The 27,064-nt window shown below is 41.4% G+C and overlaps 1 protein-coding gene across 1 annotated transcript; it reads right to left on the minus strand.

Annotated features, from left to right (window-relative positions):
* On the minus strand, window positions 1-27,064 carry LOC134399746 (leucine-rich repeat-containing protein 37A2-like). The gene is made up of 10 exons (XM_063127874.1): window positions 26,456-27,064; window positions 25,054-25,161; window positions 24,372-24,427; window positions 22,389-22,431; window positions 12,467-12,615; window positions 10,591-10,641; window positions 8,948-8,995; window positions 5,506-5,562; window positions 1,422-1,472; window positions 1-37 (listed from the first exon to the last, which is right to left on the minus strand). The coding sequence occupies exons 1-10, from the start codon at window positions 26,921-26,923 to the stop codon at window positions 1-3; spliced, it is 1,068 nt and encodes a 355-aa protein (XP_062983944.1). The 5' UTR covers window positions 26,924-27,064.

A 27,064-nucleotide genomic window follows, 5' to 3' on the forward strand; every position in this document is an offset into this window, starting at 1 on the left:
TTATTCATCCTCTTCTGTCCCTTCTTCCCCCGAACTACTGCAGATGTAAAGCGAAGAAAGAATTACATTAAAATGCATCCACTGAACTGGATTTCCTCCTAATGAATCTGGCAAACTTTTTCAGTGCCATTACTATGGCAGACTGGAAACTGTAGCCCAACATCTCTGTTCTGGGCTCCAGTCTTCTTTCAAAGGAGAATCCAAGAGAACTGAGCATGTTGTCAACCCAAGAATTATTCTGAATCTTGGCAAGAGCCAAAAGCCATACGGCATCCATACGGAATTGTCACCATTTTCTTGCCTGTCAGGACCCCCTCTGTACATTTTGGCAGTTGCATGACACAGAAACTTAATGCGTGTTGAATTTCTGTCTGCCAGACAGCTATTAAAATGGCAGGGACTGAGAAATTCATGCACTGTGGTGCACATGGAAAAGGATCTGCAACATCAACATGAATATGCTTCTAAAAAGAAATAGCTCCTTTTGAAGTGAAATGCTTGATATTTCAGCACTGGAAGGACAAAAACCTTCCTGCAAAATAAAAGAATGTAGGGTGACCATATGAAAAGGAGGACAGGGCTCCTGTATCTTTAACAGTTGTATTGAAAAGGGAATTTCAGCAGGTGTCATTTGTATATATGGAGAACCTGGTGAAATTCGCTCTTCATCACAACAGTTAAAGCTGCAGATGCCCTGCCCTCTTTTAAATCTGGTCACAGTATAGCTGCAGGATAGCTCCTGCAGCTTTAACTTTTGTGATGATGAGGAAATTTCACCAGGTGCGACATGCATACAAACAACACCTTCTGAAATTCCCTTTTCTATGCAACTGTTAAAGATACATGAGCCCTGTCCTCCTTTTCATATGGTCACCCTAAAAGAATGGAAAACCTATTGTGGGGTTGGCAACATGATGCCTGCAAGCAGAAATATGCCTCTTTCTTGGTGCTCCCTAAAAGTACTGTACCCCTACCCCCCCCTTTTTTAAAGAAAATTAACACATTTTGTTACTGGCAGCTTGGATTGCTATGAAATAGGTTTCTGTTGGTGCTGAAAACTGTGACTTCAAAGGAATTGTTCAGTGTTCGGGGGCTGAGACCCTACTTCTGCCTTCTACTCTTTTTTTTGGCATGTTACTTGTTATTTGCCATGCTTCCCATGGCAAATAACAAGTAACCATTTTGTACAACGCTCAGGACAGTTTCTCAAATTGCCAAATGTGCCCACAGTCGGAAAAAAAAATCCTATGCCTGATCAAAATCTCTGATTTTGTTTTTAACAAGTAAATAAATAAGTTACAAAAATGCTTTGCAAAATTAGGTGTCTTAAGATGATTGTGAATCTGCAGATGCATTCTTGAACAGCTCTTAACAAGCAGCTTAAAAGAAACATCCTAGGGTTGGAGACCACCATTACTTACGGTTTCTTTGAAGCACCTTCAGTTCCTTCCTCTTCTTCTGCACCTGAAGACCTGATGACAAAGAGTGAAAAGAGGAAGTTAAGGAGAGTTTCTGTCACTATTTCTGTTAATAGATTTGGCCCCTTTATCTCATATACAGACATTGCTAGATATTTCCTTTCCCATGGTCTATCCCTCCTCTCTAGCAATCAACTCTATCACTTCTCTTCCCAAAGAGCATGTTCTTTATATCCAAGTTTATTTATTTATTTAGAATATTTATATAAGTTGCAGAGCAAGGGGCTGTTTATATGTGTTCAAAACATCACGGTGGCTGAGAATCGGTGCTGCGTCAGTTATATAACTCAGCTGCAGCTTCACAAAGCTGCATGGTTAAAAAGTTGGGGACTTACCATGACTTTTTCATTAGGAGCGAGGTCACCCCGGTTCTTCCACTGTTTGACCTCGCTCCTTGGTCGATCCAGGGGGTGTTCTGGGCAGATGGTGACTGGTGATTGGTCACTGGAAGTCAGGAAGAGGGCTTGGGTAGGGCGCAGCTCCAGTACCCAGGTGACTGCTGGAAAGCCCGCGCTCCATCCTGGCCTAGGGATTACCCGACGCCACCCCACAGGAGCAAAACCGTGGGGTTTAGGTGCCATAAAGACAGGGCCCAAGACTGCAGTGAGTGGGGAGCCCTTCACCCAATGCCATGGTGCGGGCAATCCCTCCTTTATGCTCAGCACCGAGATGCAACCCTCCATGTAGTGATGGGGGTCTTCAATTACCCTGATATCTGTTGGGAGACCATTACTGCTAAAAGCGGCCCTTCCAAGAAATTCCTGACATGTATGGGTGATAACTTTCTCCTACAGAAAGTGGTGGAAAGAACTAGAGGGTCGGCAATCCTTGACTTGTTATTGACCAATAGGGATGACTTAGTGGATAAAGTGGCAGTCACGGGAACTCTGGGGGAAAGTGACCACGTCATACTTGAATTCTTGATTATGAAGGAGACAAAAGTCGAGCATAGCCATACATGTACTCTGGATTTTAGGAAAGCTGATTTTAATAAACTCAGAACTATAATAAGTAAGGTCCCGTGGCAAGGGAGCCTAATGAGAAAAGGAATGCAGGATGGGTGGGAGTATTTAAAAAAGGAAATTTTAAAGGCACAGTTACAAACAATTCCAACAAGGAGAAAAGATAGAAGACAACAGAGGAAACCAATGTGGCTCCACAAAAAGCTTATTGATGAACTGAAAACAAAAAGGGATACATATAGGAAGTGGAAGGAAGGCCAGGCTACAAAAGAAGAGTACAGACAAGTGGCGCAGAAGTGCGGAAATGGCGTCAGGAAGGCTAAAGCTGTGAATGAGCTGAGATTAGCGAGGGATGCTAAAAGCAATAAAAAGGCTTTCTTCAGATACGTGAGTAGTAAAAGACAGAGGAAAGAAATGGTGGTTCAACTGCTTAATGAGGATGGCAAATTGATAACAGACGACAAAGAAAAGGCTGAAATGCTCAATTCCTACTTTGCCTCGGTCGTCTCCCAAAAGCGGGTCTATGACCCCCCTGGAAAAAGTGAAGCAGAAGTTGAGGGGGCAGGATTACAGTTTGAGATTGATAAACAAATGGTCAAAGAACACCTAATTTCCTTGAATGAGTTTAAATCTCCAGGGCCCGATGAACTGCATCCAAGAGTAATGAAGGAGCTAGCAGAAGAACTCTCAGAACCTTTGTCTATTATCTTTGCAAAATCATGGAAGACGGGTGAGGTGCCGGACGACTGGAGGAGGGCTAATGTTGTCCCTATCTTCAAAAAGGGCAAAAGGAGGAACCTGGGAACTACAGACCAGTCAGTCTGACATCCATCCCTGGGAAAATTCTGGAGCAGACTATAAAGAAGTCAGTCTGTAAACACCTTGAAATCAATGCAGTGATTACTAGAAGCCAACATGGATTTGTCAGGAACAAATCCTGTCAGACTAATTTGATCTCATTTTTTGATAGGATAACCTCCCTTGTGGACTGTGGGAATGCTGTGGATGTCATATATCTTGACTTCAGCAAAGCTTTTGACAAAGTACCACATGACATTCTGATTAACAAACTAGCTAAAAGTGGGCTAGATGGAACAACTATTAGGTGGATCCACAGCTGGCTACAGAATCGGACTCAAAGAGTACTTATCAATGGAACCTTCTCAAACTGGGGAGAGGCAACGAGTGGGCTGCCACAGGGCTCAGTCCTGGGCCCAGTGCTCTTCAACATTTTTATTAATGATTTGGACAAGGAGGTGCAGGGAACGCTGATCAAATTTGCAGATGACACAAAATTGGGTGGGATAGCTAATACCCTAGAAGACAGAAACAAACTTCAAAGTGATCTTGATAGGCTGGCGTGCTGGGCTGAAAACAACAGAATGAAATTTAATAGGGATAAATGCCAAGTTCTACATTTAGGGAATAGAAACCAAAGGCACAGGTACAAGATGGGGGACACTTGGCTCAGCAATACTACAAACGAGAAAGAATTGTTGTAGATCGCAAGCTGAATATGAGCCAACAGTGTGATATGGCTGCAAGAAAGGCAAATGCTATTTTGGGCTGCATTAATAGAAGTATAGCTTCCAAATCACGTGAGGTACTGGTTCCTCTCTATTTGGCCCTGGTTAGGCCTCATCTAGAGTATTGTGTCCAGTTCTGGGCTCCACAATTCAAGAAGGACACAGACAAGCTGGAGTGTGTTCAGAAGAGGGCAACCAGGATGATCAGAGGTCTAGAAACAAAGCCCTATGAAGAGAGACTGAAAGAACTGGGCATGTTTAGCCTTGAGAAGAGAAGATTGAGGGGAGACATGATAGCACTCTTCAAATACTTAAAAGGTTGTCACACAGAGGAGGGCCAGGATCTCTTCTCGATCCTCCCAGAGTGCAGGATACGGAATAACGGGCTCAAGTTAAAGGAAGCCAGATTCCGGCTGGACATCAGGAAAAACTTCCTAACTGTTAGAGCAGTGCGACGGTGGAATCAGTTACCTAGGGAGGTTGTGGGCTCTCCCACACTGGAGGCATTCAGGAGGCAGCTGGACAACCATCTGTCAGGGATGCTTTAGGGTGGATTCCTGCATTGAGCAGGGGGTTGGACTCGATGGCCTTGTAGGCCCCTTCCAACTCTGCTATTCTATGATTCCATGATCCCTCCTCTGCAGCTAGTAATGATTATAACTTTTACAAGGCTGTGAAAAGGGTACTGCTGCGTCATATAGATGACCTGCCGCCCCTGTGGATCCACCCCGGGGCAAACCCCTCGTCAAGACAAGCCCTTGCTCTCTTCCCCTCCCTAATGTGGACAATATCTCATTCCAGAAGGTTGTTCAGTTGTACTGGATTGGAAATGGAGCTCTGGATTTTCACTACAACTAAGACATCCCATCAGAAAGACTTCAGCTGGGGTTGGGGGAGTCAAGCACACTTCCCAGGCCCATCTTTAGCAATTAGGCTTGCCTATGTTTTGTAGAGAATAGATCCATTTTTTAAAAAGAGGAAGCAAATGTGGTGCAGAGCAGAGCATACTACATTAAGGGCACAATCCTGTGTGGATTGGTGGCAGCCTGCAAACATGGAGGCTACCGACTGTCCAGTGCAGGATAGAGGTGATCTTTGCTTCCATGCTCCAGCTGCCCTGTATTTCTGCTAGATGGGCAAATTCGCCTGTCTAGTGGTGGTGCCTGGGAGGGGGAGGCAAGGAGGCTGGGGCGGATATGTTATATTGTAGCTGCCCTGGTCTCTTCCCCTCCCCTGGGAATGCTCACCTTTCCCTGTCTCTGCACTCCATTTTCCTGGCTCCAGTTTCAGAGCTGGGAAACTGAACTATCTTATGCCCCCAAGATGCTGTCTGAAGGGCATAGGGTTGCTCCCTCCTTTTGTCTTGAGGTGTGTGTGATACAGGACGTGTTAATTCACATTCACTGTGAAAATTATATGTCTTTAAAAATATATAGTTATCTGGCAATCCTACCCTAGTTGGATGCCTTACAGATCTGCTGTAAAATGTCCAGGTAAAAGAGAAAGAAAAATAGCCCCATATTTACAACTGTTACTCACTCTATCTTTGGACTGGACTCTGCAGTAGTCGTCTCTGCCTTCTCTACCACTGGAGCTCTTGAAAAAGAGTGAAAAGCAAAAGTTGAGGCATGCCTGCTGCAATCGGGTTGACTTGTTTTCAGTGCTCTTAAAAGCAGGTGGATGCATAGGCTAACACAGAGCCCTAATTAGCCAGATACACTTTGGCCCCAAACATCCTGTGCTTCATCAGACGCTTCAAGGGAATATTCACCATGGCACAGTGCAGCAGCCTGTGCCATATATAAATGAAGACCTGTGTATTGTGTAGCCCAAAATAAGTTGAGTCACCCCAAATGACAACGCCCCAGCCATAGCAAGGGACTGTCCCATACAAAATAGGCTAGCATCACGTATAGCCCATGTTTTGTTTGATGAAAGCTTCTTGCACGTCGCTGGGTGGGCAAACAGCCAGTCCCTCGTCCATTTATTATACAGTTATCGGCAACTGTTGGTAAAAGGGCAGCACTTGTGAGAGTGACTTGTAAGAAATAAAGCTTTGGGCTAGACACAACGCTAAGGCAATTTTGTAACAGAGACAGCCTCCTAGGTGAATCATTTGGAGTGGCTCAAGCTTATTTTAGGATGGTTCCTTCTCCATTAATATGCATTTTGTAGATAGGTGGGGTATAAATTGGAAATAATAATAATAATAATAATAATAATAATAATAATAATAATAATAATAATAGGTGCCAAATGTTGATGTAAGGGCAGCATACTTGAGAATGACCAAAAATGAAGCATTGGGACAAGAGAAACGTTGTTAAAAGAGGGACATGTATACCAATGGTTTTTGTATTTACAGATTGTGGAGAAGTTTAAGAGTGATATAAAAAAAGGGGGATTTGAGGAAACAAAGTCATTGTCTGAAGAAGCATTATGTACTAATGATGAACATGTTATCACCAAGGTATATAAACTATTGTTAAATCTTGAGACAGAGAGGGAACAAATGAAGGACTGTTTGGTAAAGTAGGTTTTGAGGAAGTATTTGAATTGGCCTCCTGCTCTCTCCTCATTGGAGAGAGCAGACAACCTTTAGATGACTGTAGTTAATAGACCTGGATAAGCGAAGGTCACAGGCAGGATGGGTTGTGTTGGGATATTAGAGCAGAGGAGGAGCAAGACCATGGAGGGCTTGTGCAGGATCCAGGATTGGACAGGAAACTAGTGTGGGGCTTTAAGAGGGGTGGTCACATCATCAGAGCAACAAGGAAAGTGAATAATTTTGACAGAAGAATGCTGGATAGATGTGAGAAGAGTAAGAGGGGAATTACCCTGAGGGGAATGAGAGAAGGGGACGTATGTTTTGGAAGGGAGAAGTAACATGACAGTGTCAGACTGAATATGGGGGTAGGTTTCTATGCCTTTTCCTTTCACGAAATCGTCATGTATACTAGTAGTGAACTCAATGCCGTTCCATATAGCCAAAATGGCACCATCCACACACAAGAGGAACATATCAGCAGGCTTGGGGGGAAACCAAGATTTGCATACGTAAACAAAACAAAAACCTAAGTGGTGACGTGGTGGGAATTCCAAAGCAGCCCTAGGAGGATTGACTGTTTTGGGGAGGTAGAAAGGAAAACCAGGAAGCAGGAGGCAAGGGGAATGGAATAGAGTGGCTGCAAACCTAAACAGGAGCGCTCCAAATTGCAGTACTTTGTTGCAGGTCTGCCTTGAAGACCTCTTGTTATTAGAGAGAGATCTAACATAAATTCCACAGGGATGCAGATCATGCTAGATTCAGTTCCTGGGTTGGGGATCATGGGCATGGGTACAACTAACTTGCATAAATAGGATTAATATGCTGAGCTAATCTGGGGACTGTCTAAACATCCCCTTTGCCCTGCAGTGGCTGTGAATTGGCGCTGCGTCAGTCCTATGACACAGCCGCTGATTTGCAGCCGCCACGGGGCTTTTCTCTGAAGCTGTGTAATAAAACAGTCGGGAATTACCCCAATATTTTTCTTCATAGCAAGGTCACCACGGCCCTTCCGCCGAGAGACCTTGCTCCAGTGTAAAGCTGGGCGTGGTCCGGGGCAGATGACAACCAGTGGTCAGACCAAGGGTCCATCTAGTCATCGGCCAGGGATGAACAAGCAGGACATGGTGCAACAGCACCCTCCCACCCATGTTCCCCAGCAAATGTTGCACACAGGCTTACTGCTTCAGATACTGGAGGTAGCACATAGCCATCAGGGCTAGTAGCCATTCATAGCCATCACCTCCAGGAATTTATCCAACCCCCTTTTAAAGCCTTCCATATTATTATTATTGTTATTATTTATTTATTTATTTATTTGTATCTGCATCCCTGTGGAATTTATGTTAGATCTCTGCAAAAATACTTTGTTGCAGGTCTGCCTTGAAGACCTACAAGAGGTCTTCAAGGCAGACCTGCAACAAAGTATTGCAATTTGGAGCGGTCCTGTTTAGGTTTGCCCAATACTGGGCCTTACAAAATTTAAAACATATACATTTTAAAATCTATGAAAAGAAATATACAAAAATTAATTTTTTAAAAAATATATTACAATATTAAAACATTAAACATTTAAAATACACAACAATTTTACAAGTCCTTAACCTAGACGGAGGCCCAGATTATTCGCCAAAGGCCTTCCAGAACAAAGAAGGTTTTGCCTGCTTCCGAAAGCCCATTAAGGAGGGAACCAGTCTAGCTTCCCCTGGAAGAGAGTTCCAGAGCACTGGAGCAGCCACCGAGAAGGCCCTCTCCCGTGTTCCCACCAAGCGCGCCTGTGAAGATGGTGGGACTAAAAGAAGGGCTTCCCCAGAAGATCTCAAAGCACGGGCAGGCTCATAAAGGAAAATACGGTCTTTCAGATAACCTGGATCTGAGCCATATAGGGTTTTATAGGTCATAACCAGCACTTTGAATTGTGCTTGGAAAAAGACTGGAAGCCAGTGGAGCTGTTTTAACATGGGAGTTGTATGCTCCCTGTAACCAGTGCCGGTCAACAATCTAGCTGCAGCTCTTTGAACCAGCTGGAGTTTCCAGCTGGTTCAAAGAGCTCTTTAAAGGCAGCCCCACGTGGAGCGTGTTACAGTAATCCAATCGGGATGCCAAATTGGTGGTTATCACTACATTTTGTGGTAGTGAATTCCGTAATTTAACCATGCGCTGTGTGAAGAAGTACTTCCTTTTATTTGTCCCGAATCTCCCACCAATCAGCTTCATTGGATGATTCCAGGTTCTAGTAGTTTGTGAGAGGAGAAAAAAATCTCTCCCTATCCACATTCTCCACACCATGCTTAATTTTGTACACCTCTATCAGGTCTCCCCTCAGCCTCCTTTTTTCCAGACTAAACAATCCCAGCTGTTGCAACCTTCACTCATAGAGGAGATGCTCCAGTCCCTAACCTTTTTCTGCACTTTTTCCAGCTCTATAATACTCACAGTTTCTTTGAACTGGCCTTTTTAGCAGGGGGCTCTGGAGCTGGTTCTCTGTTGACGCAAGAAAAACAGAAGTTATGGGGGGGAAATCCATGTTCCATGGCAATTTAGGTCTTGCTTTGCTGAAACCTCAAGCAAGTCTCTGTTTCCTTTGCTAATATGTTCTAGGTATCTTATTCTTATTTATTCTTCTGCTTGTGCCCATTTATACACTGTTCAATCTTCTGCGCTGTTAATGCTACCAGTAAAACCCAGAAGTAAATTGAAGAATGGTATAAAACTTTCCCATAGATCAGTATTCCACAAACACCTAGTAGCTGAGGCGTGCTATTTTTTCTGAACGAATACTGGTGGCACACTTCACTCCGACATCTAAAAACGTTTTCATTAACAGATCAACCTATGGGAAGAATCCATGGAAGAGGAACTGCCACTTTTTAAGGCCTGCTGGGGTCACGCTGGCCAGGGCAGAAGGGATGTGTGAGGGGTGTCCCTGTTTTGCCCCTGTTTTGCCGCTGGGTTGTTCCCTCCCCCACACCACTGGTTTGAACAGGAGGGGAAATAATCACACACAGCTCTGGAGCTGGCATAGTTTCCCCACTATTCTGGGAACAGGTTTAGGGAGCGAGTGCTCCTTGGGTGCAAATGGATTCAAATCCTCCCTCCCTCCTTCCACCCTGACACACCCTCAGAATGCCCCCCCCTTTGCACTTACTGCTGGAGCAGCAATGGCAGGGCAGTGACAGTGGGGCAGTGGTGGGGGTAGAACTTTCTCTACTGGTCATGGGAGGACCTCCCAGGGACCACAGGATTGTACCCTAAGGGTGTGTAAGAGTAAGAACTGTCTGTTCTTGGAGGAGTCACTAATTTGTGTTCCCTGCAATTGGAAAAAGCCCAGAACACGGACTCCCAGAGATGCCACAGACAGACTCCTCTTAGTGAAGGTACTTCTGCTGGGAATGAGGCAGATCATCACACCTGAACCTGAAGCAAAAATACTGCAGGGTCTTTCTGGAAAAGGCAAGACCATAGAAGGGAGACATGCAAAGATGCAGTGGGCAAGTTCTGCTGAAGTGGGGGGCTCTTGGGGCTCACGGAGGTTTTTTTGAATGTATTTCTCAGGGCACACAGTTTGGGAATTACTATTGGGCATATTAATTTGGGTGGGGGATGTATAATGCACCCACACCCATATGGGTGTTCTCCCTCCCAATCTGGCAGGAATTTTCTCATGTCTTTCGGTCAGCCACAGAAAGAGCTGGAAAACTTCCCTTCTCTTGCCAAACCACAGGAGAGCCTTGGATATGGATCCAATTCAGGTTCCATTTTTCTCATTCAGGATGGTTGGGGAGTCTCATCCAAGGTAAAGCTATTTTCACCGCCAATTTATTTACACAATTTAAATAAAATTCTGTAATTGAAAACAGCAGTTAGAAAGATTTCAAAGTTCAGGCCAACAATATCTCCTCAGTGGCTGCATTTTCTTTGGAATTTGGAACATAAGATTTTTTTTAATCATTTCTTGTTTTGTGAACCAACAAATGCACTATTTCCCCCCCGCAATACACTTCATCATAAACAAACACTAATTTATAAACTGAAGGGCATAACTAACTGCAAGTTTTGTACCATATGTGTTTACTTACAATTTTACTGAACTGGGCTTTTCCAATGGGGGTTCAGGTACCTCTGGTGGTCTGATAAAAATAGAAGAGAAGTTATGTGCAGTTTGCTACACAGCTATTAGGTCTCAGGTGTTCAGCCTATTTACTCCTTAGTTTGGGGGTTCTCCTGGATTCATCTGTGTCTCTGGAAGCTCAGGTGGCCTCAGAAGCATGGAGTGCCTTCTACTAGTTTCAGTTGGTGGCCCAGCTATGCTCCTATCTGGACAGGGAAAACCTGACTTCACTTGTCTGTGCTCTGGTAACCTCCAAGTTAGGTTACTGCAATGTGTTCTACATGAGGCTGCCGTTGAAGATGGTTTGAAAGCTGTGGCCAGAATGACATCGGAGACCAGAACATCTGAACTTATAAGACTAATTCTGTCCCACTTGCACTGGCTGCCCGCCAGTTCAGGGTCCTGGTTTTGACCTATCAAGGCTTACATGGCTCAACAGAGCACGTCTTCCAGTATGGAACTACCTGTATACTACAATTGTAATCTGAGATCCTCTTTCAGATGCCTCCTGTGAGGGAGTTTTGGAGTGTGTCAACAAGGAAGAGGGCCTTTTTTGGAGTGGCCACCCAATTATGGAACACTCCCTACAGTGAGGTCTGCGTGGCACCAAAATTGTCATCCTTTTGGCACTAGGTTAAAAATTTCCTCTATTCTCAGGCATTTGACAGCATATGATAAGGTTTTCACTCGTCCTGGGATTTCTATTGTTGATTGTTTAGAATTGTTTCTTTAGGTAAATAGTTTTAATATATTTATATTGTATTACTAAGGTTTTAACCATTTGTAAAGTGTCCAGAGAGCTTTGGCTATCGGACAGTATAGAAATGTAATAAATAAAAGTGTGGCCACTTATGAATCGCCGAAAAAGAGGAAATGCATCACCAAAAAGAAGACAAAAGAAGGCTTGCGTAACATTGGCTTGCGTAACATTGACCTATCCTAACTTCTATGTATCGATGCAACTTTATAAATAGTTATTATAATGTAAATTGGAATATGATATATATCACCATACTGTGGAAGGCTGTGACCAGGTGACCTGTGTGCCTGCTTGTTCAGGTATTAACAGTCGATGGGCAAAACCTCTTAGGGTCCTTTATCTTTAAACTCGAATTAGGTGGGTCAGTCCTTCAAATAGAAGACTGCTTGCTGTAAAAGAGGACACCTGGACAGCTTAATTTAAAAGCGATAATGCATGAATTTTCCTTGCATAACGGTCAAGATTTTGTCAGCAGTTTAAAGAGAATAGCCACAGCAGTTAATTACTATATAAACATGTGTACAGGCTGCACTTTTAAAAATATATATCCAGATTTTGTTGTCAGAAAGGCCAAATTCTGCCACAGGAATACTTTATGCAAAAGACACAGTTCGTATGTTATTAGTTATTGCACATATTTCCTGTTGCTTTTTTTAGGCAAAGGAAGGAAACAGTGATCTGTGCTGAAGCCTCAGCTCTTGACCAGATTTGCCCCTATTTTTATCAAGCAGGGCTCTGTGCCTCTATCGACTGTGCAACAGATAAACAATTCAAAAGGGGAAGTATTTCCCAGAACTGCATCTCCAACCTGCGAAAAGCTGCATCTGTTGAATTTCTCCCAGTTACACAGCTGTAAAACATAAGAGTCCTGCCCTGAAAAAAAAGTGACAACCATCCCATGACCACTGAATGCGTTGGGCAGGCCCAGTCTAGCTCCTGTGATTTCACCAGGAATCTTCCATGCATTTTCCAGATTTTGTTTGCAGCTATAAGAGCTAGAAATGTCTGTGTTCAAATGGAAGGAAAGGCAGGCAGGCAGGCTATGCAACTCACACAGTTCTGGCAATAACCCTTTCATTTATACCTTGCATTGGCCCAGTTGAATATATCATCCTCTTCTGAGGACTCTTCATCGTGCAACTTATCAACCATATTCTTTTTCCGTATTTCATCCAGAGGCTGATACATGTCTTTGAGCCAAAGAGGCTTATCAAGCGAAGAAGCTGCAGAAGTCTGAGCAGAAGGAAGGGATGTGAATGGGGGTCACAAACCAGCAAGCAGTTTCAGGCTTAGGATTGTCATAATACCTTTATTTAGCTACAGAAGCCAGTTCCCTTCCAACGTTCTTCCAACCTCTAGAGCAGGGGTGGGCAATTTGTGGCCCTCCAGATGTTGTTGGACTGCAAACACTATCAGCCTTAGACAGCATAATAATGGGGGCGGAGCCAGTGTGCCAATGGACCAGTAGGGGGAATTCATCTTGCCGTCGGTAGGTTTTAAAACAACCTTATCATCTAAAGTATCTGGGCTGGAAATGGTGAAGAATGTGTACGAAGCTCTGAGCTGTAGACGGGGATTTAAAAAATAAAGCATTTTGCTGTGTAACGAAAGTTTTTTAAAAGGCAAAGGAAGGGGGGCAAGCCGAGAGGAAGTTCCGGCCAAGAACTTCAAAGAGCGGTTTCATAAGAAATCTCCCAGACGGAGTGCTTATCTCAAAAGGGAATTTTAATTGAAGAAGCCAGCGTCTGGAGAGACTGATTGATAGCTACCCCTTCTTTAGCAATCAGTAATTATTGTTAAACACGGCAATAAACCCCTTCTGAGCTCGCTGACTGTGTGATTTAAAAGCGAAACTAACTAACATCAGCCGTATCTGCGGGAATATATGCCACCCAAGAAGGATTCTTCGGTGAAACCGAAGTGGGTCAGACACGCTTCGAATAATACGATCAAGAGATTACAAAAAGCAGCCGAATTAGGACTAGAAGGGGAGGACAATCAAAAAGATAAGCAAGAGGAATCTACAAAAGCAACAAAAGAGCTTAAGATGGCTGCCAAAGTTGGCTCAGAGCCAGCAGGGCAGGAAGCGTTGTTGGAACAAATTTCAGCCCTGGTGAAGGGACTCAAAGATGAGATATTTGTGAAAATTGAAATGGAAGTTGGCAAAACTAATAAGAGAGTTGATGACTTGTCTGCAGAAATGGCTATAAGAGACAATCAATTAGGCTTTTTGAAGACAGAAGTTGACCAGATGAAAAATCAAGTTAAGGAAATTCAAAAGACCCAAAATGAGCAAGAAGCGAAATTTAACGATTATGATAAGAGGCTGATATCCGTGGAAGACAACTCGAGAAGAGCAAATCTTCGCGTTCATAATATGGGTGGAAAGAAAGGGGAGGACCTTAGGAAGAACATCCTAAGCTGGTTTAAAGAACTAGTCCCAACCCTGCAACTAAGTGAAGAAGATGTGGAGTGCGTGCACAGGGTTGGAGGCTTTACAAGCGGTTCAACTCCCAGAGATGTATTGGTGAAATTTTCAAGCAATTACAAGAAAGAGCAATTGATGAGGGAGTTAAGAGCATTGGGGGAGTTGAAGTTCCAAGGAGCAACAGTGCAGGTCTTTAATGATCTGTGCCAACAAACTTTGGAATGGAGACGCAGTGTCAAGCCTATAACAGGGAAATTGAAGAAGAGGAGAATCCCCTATGCTTGGGGATACCCGATTTTTCTGCGTTTCTCATATAAGGAGGAAAATCATAAGGTTTTCTCCTTTCAGCAAGGCATGGAGCTTCTTGAGAGCTTAGGTTTGGGTCCACAAGGAGAAGCTGGAGACGTGAAGAGTGATGATGAAGAAGAAAGAGGTGCAGCAGGGGGAGGGGTGTAAAGTGGATGATAAGAAGCATAATCATATTAGATCCTGCTGGCTCTGGGTTCCTGGCTGCCTTACCCCCCCCAGGGTTAAATTAATGGCCGGAGTGTTAGACTCCCGGGGATATAATGGGGGGAAAAGATTTGGGAGGGAAAGGGGAAGTGGGGTGGGAGGGAGGGGTTTGTTTAGGTTATGTTATTTCTATTTATGTAAGTTAGGTTTTCAACACGTACGGGATCAAAAAGAAGTTCAAAGAACTGAATATGGATAAGAAGATAAGACTCTCAACGCTCAATGTTAAAGGTCTGGGGGCAGTCGTAAAAAGGAGAAGGATTGAACAATTGTTAAATAGGGATGGTTCTGACATAATATTTCTGCAAGAAACTCATCAATTCAATGAAAAAAATAATGTCATTCGCTTCAGATGGCCAGTGTATTATGAAGTGTCTTTGGGGACGTCAAAAAAAATGGAGTGGCCATTTTGATTTCAAAAAGAAGTGGGTTTATGTTGGAGAATGTTAAAAAAGATGAGAATGGGAGATACCTCATGATTAAGGGTCAAATGGAAGGGAAAACGTATACTCTGATCAATATGTATGCACCCAATAACAAACAAAAAGAATTTTATGAAGAGGTATTAAGAGAGATAGAAGGAGGGTATGTCATTTTGGCTGGAGACTTTAATATGGTTATGGATAACAGAGTAGACAGGTCAAATCCCTCTGAGGCAGAAAAGAGAAACAATATTACTATTTTAAATAAATTAATTAAAGAAAAGGATTTTGTTGATTCTTGGAGAATTCTTAGAGGGGCAGATCCAGGATTTACATTTTACTCTCCAGTCCATCATACATATTCTAGGATTGATCATATTTTTGTGTCTAGAGATTTTCTAACTAAGACATGTAGAATGGAACTAGGGGTAATCAAGGTAACGGATCATACATTGGTAAGTTTGGATTTTGCAGTTAGTAAGGATTATAAAGATGCATTAAGGTGGAGATTGAATACTAAGATATTTAAACACGATAAAGTTATTGAGAAAATGCAGAAGGAATTGTCAGAAACATGGGAAATAAATGAAAAGGGGGGAACAAGAATTGCAGTGGTCTGGGATACCATGAAGGCTGTGTTTAGGGGGAATTGTATTAGGGAAATGTGTAATCTAAAAAGACGACAGGAGGCAAGGCAGGTTATTTTAGAGAAAGAAATAATAAAGTTGGAAAAAGAATATTGGCAAACTAAGAAAAAATATAAATTAATAGAATTACAGGCAAAAAAAGGGAATTAGAAAATATTAATTTAGAAGAGGTCCAGAGGAATCTAAAATCTAATTTATATGAAAAGGGAATATTTTCAAAATAGTAACAGGAATTCGAAGATGCTTGCCAAGCTCACACAAAAGGAAAAAGCTAAAAATGGGATAGGGCTAGTAAAGAATAAGCAGGGTAATTATTGCCACATGATGAAGGATAAAATAAAAAATTTTCAGGAATTTTTTGAAGATTTATATAAGGAAAAAGATACCCAAACGAAGAAGATGGAAGAGTATGTGGGTAAATTTTTGAAGAAAGGATTAGAAAAAGAGCATAAGGAAATAATGGACAATAAGATATTGCAAAGTGAAATAGAGGAGGTTATTGACCGGCTTAAAGCAGGGAAATCACCAGGGGTAGATGGTCTAGGACCAGAGTTTTATAAAAAATTTAAAACATTAATAGTGCCAAAGTTGTTATAATGCAATAATGGAAGGGGAGAAGATTCATGGGAGCATTCTATAATAATTTTAATTCTGAAACCGGATAAGGGCTTGACTCTCCCTGATTCATATAGACCAATTTCGTTAATAAATCAAGATGCTAAAATTTTTTCAACTATTTTGGCTAAAAGATTAAATAAATTTATAACTAAATATGTTGGGGAAGACCAATGCGGTTTCATAGCAGGCAGACAGATGCACACATTAATAGGCAGAGTTCTGAATGTAATACAGGGGATAAAAAAGTCAAAGAATAAGGCGGGTATTTTGGCGTTAGATATTTTCAAGGCTTTTGATTGTGTGAGTTGGCAAACTTTAAAGTTGGTGTTAAATAAAATGGGATTTGGTATTAAATTTAGAGCAATAATAGAGCAGTTATATTCCAAAAACACAGCCGTAGTGGTAGTAAATGATGGAAGCACGGATAAGATACGACTAGCCAGAGGGACAAGACAAGGATGCCCACTCTCGCCAGTCCTGTTTGTATTGGTGATGGAAATGTTGGCAAACGCAATAAGAGAAGATGGGGAGATAGAGGGGATAGGTAGCAGTAACAAAATAAAGTTGAATATGTTTGCAGATGACACATTGATGACTATTAGAGATCCTATAGGTAAAATGGAAAGAATTAAACAGCAGTTGAAAGAATTTGAAGAAGTTACAGGGTTAAGAATAAATTGGGCAAAATCGGAATTGATGTTGTTTAATTATACCAAAAAGGAAGAAAAGGAATGGGAAGGGAAGGCTTCAGTTCTGAAAAGTAAAGAGAGAATTAAATATTTGGGTATTAAGGTTACTAAAAATTTAGAGGATTTGGAAGTGAGAATTTAAATGGATTGAAAAAAGAGATAGTAGAAAAGTTAAAGAAGTATAAGAAACTGAATCTTTCTTGGTTTGGAAGAATAGCTTTAATAAAGATGAAAATTTTACCTAAGATTAATTTTCTTTTTAGGATGCTACCAATAAGAATTTCAGATTTAGAGTTAAAAAGTTGGCAGAATCTTATAAATAATTACTGTAATGCTGAGAAGAAATCAGGGATTAATAAAAGTAAATGGTATTTAAGCCAAAGAAAGGGAGGATTGGGTCTCCCAAACCTTAAGTCTTATTATCTAGCAAACAGGTTAAGACATATTGTCGAAGCAATTTTAGGGGTGGGGGACTTAGATTGGTTGGAGGAAAATACATTAGGTAATATTGAGTTAAAATTGCAGAATGTATTTTTTAAGGAAAAAGGGAAGGGTAAATGGCTTAATGATCTGGACAACCACTTTTTGAAGTTCCATTGGGAACTTTGGAATAAATATAAAAAGGAGATGCTTTCAAGTAATTCCTCCTTAACACCGGTGATAATGTTAAAGAATTTTCCTGAAAATTTAAAGAATAGACTAAGTAAAGTTTTAATAGAAAAAAATAAAATGAAGTTAAGAGAATGGTTAAGGTGGATGAATACAAGAGAGAGGATGGAAGAAGTTTTAAAAGATTTGAATTTAACGTGGTTAAATTATGGGCAATTGGAACAATGGACTAAAAATTGGGTAAGAGAAAATGGAGAGTGTGGAGAGAGGACGAAATTTGAGGAATTAATCGAGAAAAAAGAGATGGACAAGGGACAAAATACAGGGATAAAAGGGTTAATGAGTCAACTATATAATATATTAGCTGAGAAGGGAGTGTTGGATAGTGTCGGGAAAGTGGTTTGGGAAACCGATTTGAAGATACAAATAGGACAGCAGAGATGGGAAGGACTATGGAGACAGAGAGTGTTGAGAAATATGTCAGTAAGAATAAAGGAGAATTACTATAAACTTGTATGGAGGTGGTATTTAACTCCGGTCAGATTAAATAATATTAATAAGCAGCTTTCAGCAGATTGTTGGAGGGGTTGTGGTGAAAAAGGAACGTATTTACATATGTGGTGGGATTGTAAACATGTGCAAAAGTTGTGGAAGATGGTGTTCTTTGAAATTGAGCAGATTATGGGATTTAAAGTAGAGGTTACTCCAGGATTGCATTACTCTCACTGCAAGAAGAACTTAAATGTAATAAAGAAGCGAAAGAACTGATAACTAACCTGCTGACGGCTGCGAGGTTGATTGTAGCTAGGAATTGGAAGATTCAAGGAGACTATTGTATTGAAGAATGGTATAAAGAAGTGTGGGACATTGCTATAAATGATAAATTGACATGTAATATTAAAATGAAAAGAGGTATAGTAAAAACGAATGATTTTGAGGGTATATGGAAAAAGTTCCTAGAGTTTGTGTTTTTTAAAGGAAGTGGGAAACCACCAACAGATGAAACTATGAGTTTTTGGAAACAGGAATGAGATCCCGAGGTGGTGGGAGCACTGTTATGTTTAGTATAAATATGTTTAATAGGTTAAATTTGAATATATAATATTAAGGCAATTTTATGTTTATGAATTAAGTGATTTTATTTGTTTTTTGTGTTTGTTGTATATTGTTTAATAATAAAAAGAAAAAAAAGACAGCATAATAATAATAATAATAATAATAATAATAATAATAATAATTCTTACCCGCCTCTCTGTTTGGATCGAGGCAGGGAACAACAGTAAGTATAAAATACTGATTAAAAACATAGTATACGTTGTTAAAACATCCTAAAAGCATACTAAAAACATCCGAAGCATAGCCAATAGTAAGGGATGATGGGAATTGCTGTCTAATAACATCTGGAAGGCCACTAGTCACCCAGCTCTGCTCTAAAGCAAGCCTGCGGGCAGGGACTGTCAAGAAATACTTTTGTAAGCCGCCATGAGAGCCTATTTTGGCTGAATGGCGGCATAAAAATCCTTAAATAAATAAATAAAAATAAAACCCAGAATTTGAGCATGCAGATAGAAGGTGTGTCTATGTAGACAGAAGCAAGATTGGTTCACAACTGCTGACACCATCATTGGGGTAGGGAGCAGGTTTAGAATCTGAATGCATCCTTGCACTTTATCCCATGAAAGTGAATGGACAGCCATGTCTTCCTAAGAAGAAAAGTAAAGTGGCCATACACATGCAGAAGGGGTGTGGCAAAAGCAAACTCTATTCTCCAGTCCTGACACTAGGGACTTCTTTAGAAATCACTTTTGCTTACCAGTGCTTTGTTTCCTGCTTCTCTTGTGCAATTGTAATGAACTAAATTACATGGGAGAGAGGGGTGGCCGCGTGGTCTGTAATTGAAACACCCCTTATAGTATTGAATGGGACAGCACAATCTAGTGGGTGTATTGTAGCGCAACTTTAGCTGCACGTGGTAGGAAATCCTGAGATATTTCAGAAGAATTGGGATATCTAAGGTGTTTTTAAAAAAGGGAAAAAAGAAATAGCCAGGGGAAGGTGCAGGAGACATGCAGGAGGTTCACAACGTTGTTAAAATGACTCACAAACTGCTTTTACAGCTTTGGAGCCTCCAGCACTGTTAGAAACACTTATAACAGTTGAACTGACATACAACCATATATAGAAGTACTTAGTAGCAGTAAGTAAATATGATACCCATAGTTTAAGACTGAAATGGAATAGAGAATTGGAGTGCCCTATCTTGCCTAACCAATGGACGGTTGCCCTAGCATCTATATCTGAAGCTTCTATGGATCTCATATTACGTCTTATTCAGCAAAAAATTCTGTTTCGGGTTTATCGTACCCCCAAACATCTTTTTAATAAGGGGTTGTCTAACTTGCACAATTGTTGGAGATGTAATGTCTCTAATGCTTCTTTAACTCATATGTTTTGGCAATGTCCCATAGTTGCCCCTTTTTGGGAGGAGTTAATAATAAGGATGAACTTTTTATTGAAAAAATCTGTAATATGGAACAATATGCATGTCCTCCTAAATTACCTACCGGCTTCTTGGAAATTAACATATGGTCAGTGCAGATGGATTTTCAGAGTCCTTATGACAGCCAAAAGACTTATTCTCTCACATTGGAAGGACAAATCCACACCTCCCATAATGCAATGGATCGAGGACTTAATAACGTTATCAACTTTTGAACGGGTGTTATATAGATGCATCTTGCAAGTGGATAAATACACAGATATCTGGTCTGCTTTTCTTGAAACCTTTGTATAATTTTCCTCTCCCCCCCCTTTTTTTCTTGTATGAATGATACACATGATGGAAATTGTTGATAATCCTATATATTTAATGTAATGTAATGTATGTTTCCTCCCCCTCCATTTTCACAATGTGTTTTCTGTTATATTTTGCCAATATTCACAATAAAAGGTGTGGGGGAGTTTTTTTAAAAAAAGACTCACAAACTTCTGTGAGAGGCCAGTCACGAGCATGCAGTAAATCATTCATTTAGAGAATCCCTAAGTGGCTCTGCCCTTACTGACAATGTGGAATGTATTCCTATGAGATCTTTGCAAAAGATAAGCTTTCTTGCTATATAGATGCTACCTACTATATTAGGTAGGTATGGCCATATTTATCACTGTGTGGCCATATTCAGAATGGGTATATATAGAAAAGGGCCACTACATATACTTCCAGATGTCACCTTTTTAAAAGTATTATGATGGGTATCTAGGTCAGGTCACAGTGGCAGTCACCCAGACGTCCTGTATTCATGCAGGGGAAGGTGGGGAGCAATTCCTACTCTGGTCTAGCAGGATTAACATGGAAGAGGAGGGCTCTTATGGCACCTAAATAATTACAGTAGTTCAAAATACCAACAGGAAGTGCCATTTGAACAGAGACTGCCTTCACTTTTAGCAGAAATTTTAAGATTTGACCCCAAAGGATCAGCAGGGTTGAACATTTTCCTTTTGAAGGAAGCCTTACAAATTTGAATCATTTAGTTTAGAAAAAAATATAGCAGTTGGATGTAATTGAGGCTTATAAAATTATGAAGGCAGAATGATAATATTCTCTCCTTTTTTTCCAGAGCATTTAATCTTGCAGTCATCTAATGAAACTGAGGAGGGCTACGTTCAAGACATATTAAGGGAGTAATTCTTCACACATGTAATATACAGAAGTCATTCCACAGAATGCAGTGATACCCATTAGTTTAGATCAGGGGTGGGGAGACATCTGGGTTGTGGAATCTAGTTTGTTTTTTTGCTAGAATCCCAGGGTGACCAACTGGACCCAAATACCAAATGGTGGCTCAGGGGGTAGAACCAATCATTTCCTATACTCCATGAACCATATGTGTAGGATAAGCTACACATAACATGTACTAATCTACATCTGAGTCACTGCAGATCAGGAATTTTATTTATTTATTTATTTATTTATTTATTTATTTATTTATTTATTTATTTATTTATTATTGCATTTATATCCCGCCTTTTTTCCTCCAAGGAAAAATCCTCCTCTCTATTTTTATCCTCACAACAACAACCCTGTGAGGTAGGTTGGGCTGAGGTATCTGTGACTGGCCCAAAGTCACCCAGTGAGTTTCCATGGCCGAGTGAGGACCAGAACCCAGATCTCCTGACTCCCAGTCCAATACTTTAGCCACTATACCACACTGTTTTAACGTAACATTCTAAAACTAGCAGAGGGACCTGGTCAAAGGCAATAATTTAATACTCATATTTTACAGGTGAGAACACTGAAGTTGGGAGAGAAGCAATTAGTACAAGGTCAGCCATTTTGTTACTTGCCATTTTTCTTGTTATTGTTAAACTGTTGGATGTCAGCGTTCTACCAATAGATCACAATCTACTTTCTCCCTACCCCAAGCCAAAGCCAAATGCATATTTACTCAGAAATAAGTCTCACTGAGTTCAATAGGGCTCCCAAGGAAGTATGCACAGGATTGCAACCTTAATTTTCTGATAGTTGATTAGCAGCTGCAGCTTCTCCACACCCTATCCCCAATCTGCTGCTACATTGACAGCCCTCCTATTTTTGTTTTGTTTTCCATAGCTACTAGCCATGATAGATAAGTATGGAACATGTTCAGAGGCAGCATAACATTGATTATTAGAAACTGGGGACAGAAGAACAAATTACTGTCTCCATCATTCCTGGAGGCTATCCAGCTGCTCATTGTTGAGAGATGATGGACCAGAGAGATCTTTGGTGTGGTCTAGGAAGGCAAGTTATATGGTGATTGTTATTCCCAGTATTATTATTTTTTATTCATGGGAAACTAAGGCTTGCTGCCCAAGGCAACAATTTGTCAGTAGTACAGATGGGAACATGGACTCACATCTCTCAGATCCAATGGATCGCTAGACCACCATCAGTTATCTCCTTAGGGATAGGGAACCTGTGACCCTTCAGATGTTGTTGGACTCCAGCTCCCATCAATCTCAACCAGCATGGTGATGGGAGTTGGAGTCCAAAAGCATCTGGCTGGCCACAAGTTTTCTACCCATACTTTATGTGATTACATACCTGCTTTTCTGGTGCGCCTTTCTTCTTTCTGCCCAGAAAAGTCCTTTAAGGAGGAATTAAAAAGGAGAAATAAAGTGTTTGATAGGAGGATGCTGAACATCCTCTAACGAGGATGCTTTAGGAACCAGAAATGCCAGATTTTAGGGATGGGGGAATATACACATTCTCATATTTAAATCTTAATGCAATGTTTTATATTTCAGGCTTTGAATTTTTAAAGTTGGATTTTATGTTTGGTATTTTCAGCTACTGTTTATGTAGAAAGCTATTTTAATAGTCACAAGCCTCAATTCTTATCTGCAATTTAATTGTTTCAAGTGAATATAATCATTCCTTTCTGTTTGGTTTCAGGTTTTGTTTACCAGGTTTCCCCAATCTTGTAGTGCTAACTACTCTCCTCAATCTGCTCAAAGTTGGTATAAACAACGCAAAGTGCAGTTCATTTTAGTCTAGGCAAAGTTATAAATTATTTCCCAGAATTCACATAATGCTTATTCATTAACAACTAAAAAATGGCCACTGGCATAGATGGCTTTAAAGAAGATTTAGAAGAATTCATGGAGGAGAGATCTACTAGCCTGAAGACACTTCCCTTTGTGCCCATGAAGTGCTCTGCTGGTATCTGTGATTTATTTTTTTATTGTGTGTGTGTTGTGGGGTGTGTGTGTGTGTGTGAGGGAAGAGACATCCTTGGCTGCTGTAGGCTGAGGTGCCCACAGCACCTTGGCTGCATGAGGCTAAACCAGATTCTGGTGATTATAGTTTTTGGCTTGGTTATTAAGGGCAACCAAAAATTGTGGATCCTCAACCATAAATTATGTGTACATTTAAAGATGCTGTGAACTCACTGACTGATGGGGTAATGCCATTGTCAGCATGCTTCCACATGAGCTAGAGCCCTGACATGCCCAAATTACCTTTAAATTACCTCCAAAGTGCACAAATTATCTCTAAAGTCTGAAAGTGGGACATTTGTTTATTTCTTCTTTAAATGGTTCATCTACTTTCATATTAGTGAGAGAATCAGTTTGGGATATTGAATTAAAAGACATCATGGTTACTAGAAAAAAATATGAAAATGGGAAATTATTAGGGCTCTGCCCCATCCACATTGAAACACACATCTACAACAGGGTATGGAGATTGGCAGGACTCCTGCTCAGGTGTCTGACTGTGATTAGCTCTGCCTACATGCGTATACTGCCCAGCATTGCATGTTATTTTATGTGTGGAGAAGAGCTTTAACCACTGAAAACAGCCCAAATGTACCTCATAACAGTTCAGGTAGTGTCACTTGAGTGAGAGAGAAAGGGGCTGAAAAAAAGGAAAGGAAACTCTCGTGCAAGCACTGAGTCATTACTGACTCTTGGAGGGACGGCAGCTTTCGCTGACGTTTTCTTGGCAGGCCTTATAGCGGGGTGGTTTGCCGTTGCCTTCCCTGGCCGTTATTACCTTTCCCCCAGCTAACTGGGTACTCATTTTACCGACCTCGGGAGGATGGAAGACTGAGTCGACCTGAGCTGGCTGCCTGAAAACAGCTTCCACTGGGATCGAACTCAGGCCGTGGGGAGAGTTCCGGCTGCAGAAACTGCTGCTTTACCGCTCTGCGCTACACGATGCTCAAAGGGACTAAGGGTACATAATATAGTTGAGATTCTGTAACTGGCGTATTTTTGTACACTGGATTGTCAAAAACTGGGAAGGCAAGGTGATGATAAGAGGAGAATGTTTGGTACACAAGGTGTATATGGGTAGTTGAGGAACATGGCAAGAGGTCAATGCAATACCCAGGAGCTCTGCCAGTTAAACACTGGAGGATTTAGCAAACATTCTTTGGATGCTTTCAACCCTTACACCCCTACCTTATGGGCTTATTTATTTATTTATTTTTCAAAGTGAAAATAATTCCTGACACTGGGTCCTGCATGCAAAATTTCGAGAGTGGAGAGCCACAGAGGACTGCACATCCTGGGCAAGAATTACCGTTTTTCTTGAGGGGTGCCTTCCCTTGATTTAGCTGCAGAACGCTGAGAGCAGATCTGTTTAACAAGAAACAATTGTGTGTGACAAATGCTGTAGGATTTCTCACAGCTTGGTTGAATGTGGTTAAGCAATAGATTGGTTCATCAGCATTTCTATAATTATAATTCTTTTGAAAAAGAAATGAGAGCTTAAAGCTGCTTGGATAACCCCGGGGGGATCTACATTACTGCTTTAAAGCGCTTTATAACAGTTTTGACAACTGTTGGGGCCCAGGACACACTGTATATACAGGTTTCAAAACGTTTTCAAAGCACTTTAAAGCGCTTTAAAAGCAGTAGTGTAGATCCCCCCCCTAACAGTTGTGAGGAAGTTGCCTGAGATCTCTTAGTAGCGAGGGAAAGCCACTCGGGACAGAGACCCTCTCCTCTTTGCCTGTTCCAGCTCCAAGCCTTCGCATTAGAAACAGGAAGTCCTCCAGGGGGCTGAAGCGGAAAGAACCATGGGTCAAATTCAGGTGCCCTATGAGAGAGATGAGTATCTATCATACTCAGTAGGATGTCAGCCCTTTCACAGCAACAGTATATCATGCCTTTTGGGGACATACAATGCCCTTTCCAAGCCTTTGGGATGTGGCCGTTTAATACCTTAAGATAAAGGAACTTAAAATACATTTTTAGCTTACCTCAATCAGACAAATGACTGCAATGATAATCATTATCACTGCTGTCACCGAAATAGCCAACAACAGCTTGTTGCCGTACCCGTATTCTGGAATTCCCTGCCTTGCTATCTGCAATATTGGACAAAGAGAAAGAAAATGGAAGATGGGCCTTCCTGTGTTTCTACATTTTCTCCAACCTGAATCAAAATACCAATTGAGGGCTGTTTGCTTTCATATGAACACATTCAGCTGCCTCATACTGAGTCAGACCTTGGTCCATCTAGCCCAGTAGTGTGTTCTCCGTCTGGCAACTGCTCTCCAAACCTTTTCCCAGTTGAGATATTTTTTAACTTACGATGCCTGAGAGTGAACCTTGGATTTTCTGCATTCTAGACATGTGCTCTAGCATAAATGTCAGGCCCCACTCAGATGCAGCCGTGGAATTTCTGCAAGACTGCCTAGATAATGAACCCTTTGCCTTTCTCCCGTATTCAATGACATATCACATAATTAAGAATCTTCCTAAACAATCCAACACTACAGTTTACAAGATATGTCTGAACTCCTCTGTTGCATTTAATATCTTTGTTTTGGTGTTACTCTTTTTAATTTATTGCTCTTCATCTCCAATTTGATCTTCTGCTTACAATTTACATTCTTTCTGAAAATATCTCTCTAAGTCATATCTGAAAACGAAAATCTAATTCAGCAATTCATGCTAGGTAGAGACATATGGTAATCTTTGGGTTAAAAGATTACTTTGAAATGTTAAAAATGACGTGACTGAGCCATTGTTGCTCAGGGTGTGCACACATATTTAATGGCTCACCATCATCTTTGATAAAACAGGTAAAACTTTACTTTCTCCCCCAAATTAATAGTGTTGGATCCTGATTTAGTTATACTTGCAGAGGAACCATGGAAATCAATGGGACCTGTCATGACAAATTTTTGTCCTATTGATTTCATCAGGTCTATTGTAAATATGATTAAATCTGGATTCAGCCCAATAGGAAGTGTGTGCATGTGAGAGAGCAGGGATACATTGCAGGCCACGAGAGCTCTATCGTACCACCTTAAATTTACTTTAAAAGCAGATGATCAGACTTGAAATTCGAATGAAACTTCATTTGCTCCATTCTCCTCTGACCCGCCTCAGCCTGCCTCTCTTTTGCCTTTGCCTCCTGTGCTCCTTCCCCTGCTTTTGCTGTAGGCCACATTCTCAGATGCTGATCCCCCACTCCCCTACAACCTCACTTGTACTTTACTCCAACACAGTAACCAGCTTTCCAGAAATTGATGCCCAATGAATTCCCATTGACCAGGTTCAGTAAACAAGCTTCAGGGCCATACCAGGGAAACTGAGTGTTGGCCAAACTCCTGACAGTCCACCAATAGGCTTGGACTAGATTTGTCCCCATACCTCGTCAGAAGGCTTCCCTATTTTCCTTGGGCTCACTGTGGTCATGTTGGCTACATTCTTGGCAGACCAAAAGTATGACTTCCACAGAGAGGAGGTCTCCTGCAGGTTTTCTCTCTCACTGAAGAGTTTCATAAGGAGGCCTGTCCTGGAAATCAGCTTAGCACAAGCCATCTGAATGGTGGGTTCTGTGCAATCCATTTTCAGGATACGAATCACATGGGAGATGAGATTCCTCACTGGTGCATTTGGGATGAGGGATGCCAACCGCTTGTTCAGCTCAGCTTCAAAGAGATCACCCTGGAACAAATAGTCATCTGGAGGTGGCAAGAGGTTCAGAGGGGGGGAAACAGAGGGCCTCCGTTCATGATGCTCCCAGTGTGTCTCGTGGGACAACGTTATGTCAGGTGAGAGCTCATTCAAGGTCTCTGAGTCGTCAGCTGGGATTTTGGACGTGCCCCCTCCACTCATTAACTGGTTGAGCAGTTCCTCCTTACTCAATGTCTGAGACTCAAGACTGTTTCCCAAAAAGTTCTCTGAGTTTCCTCCAACAAGGTCATTTTGGGAGGGTACAGGATGACTATCAGAGGGAGAATTCTGACTAGCTGCCTT

The sequence above is a fragment of the Elgaria multicarinata genome, chromosome 1 (assembly GCF_023053635.1).
Source record: "Elgaria multicarinata webbii isolate HBS135686 ecotype San Diego chromosome 1, rElgMul1.1.pri, whole genome shotgun sequence".
Classification (NCBI taxonomy): domain Eukaryota; kingdom Metazoa; phylum Chordata; class Lepidosauria; order Squamata; family Anguidae; genus Elgaria; species Elgaria multicarinata.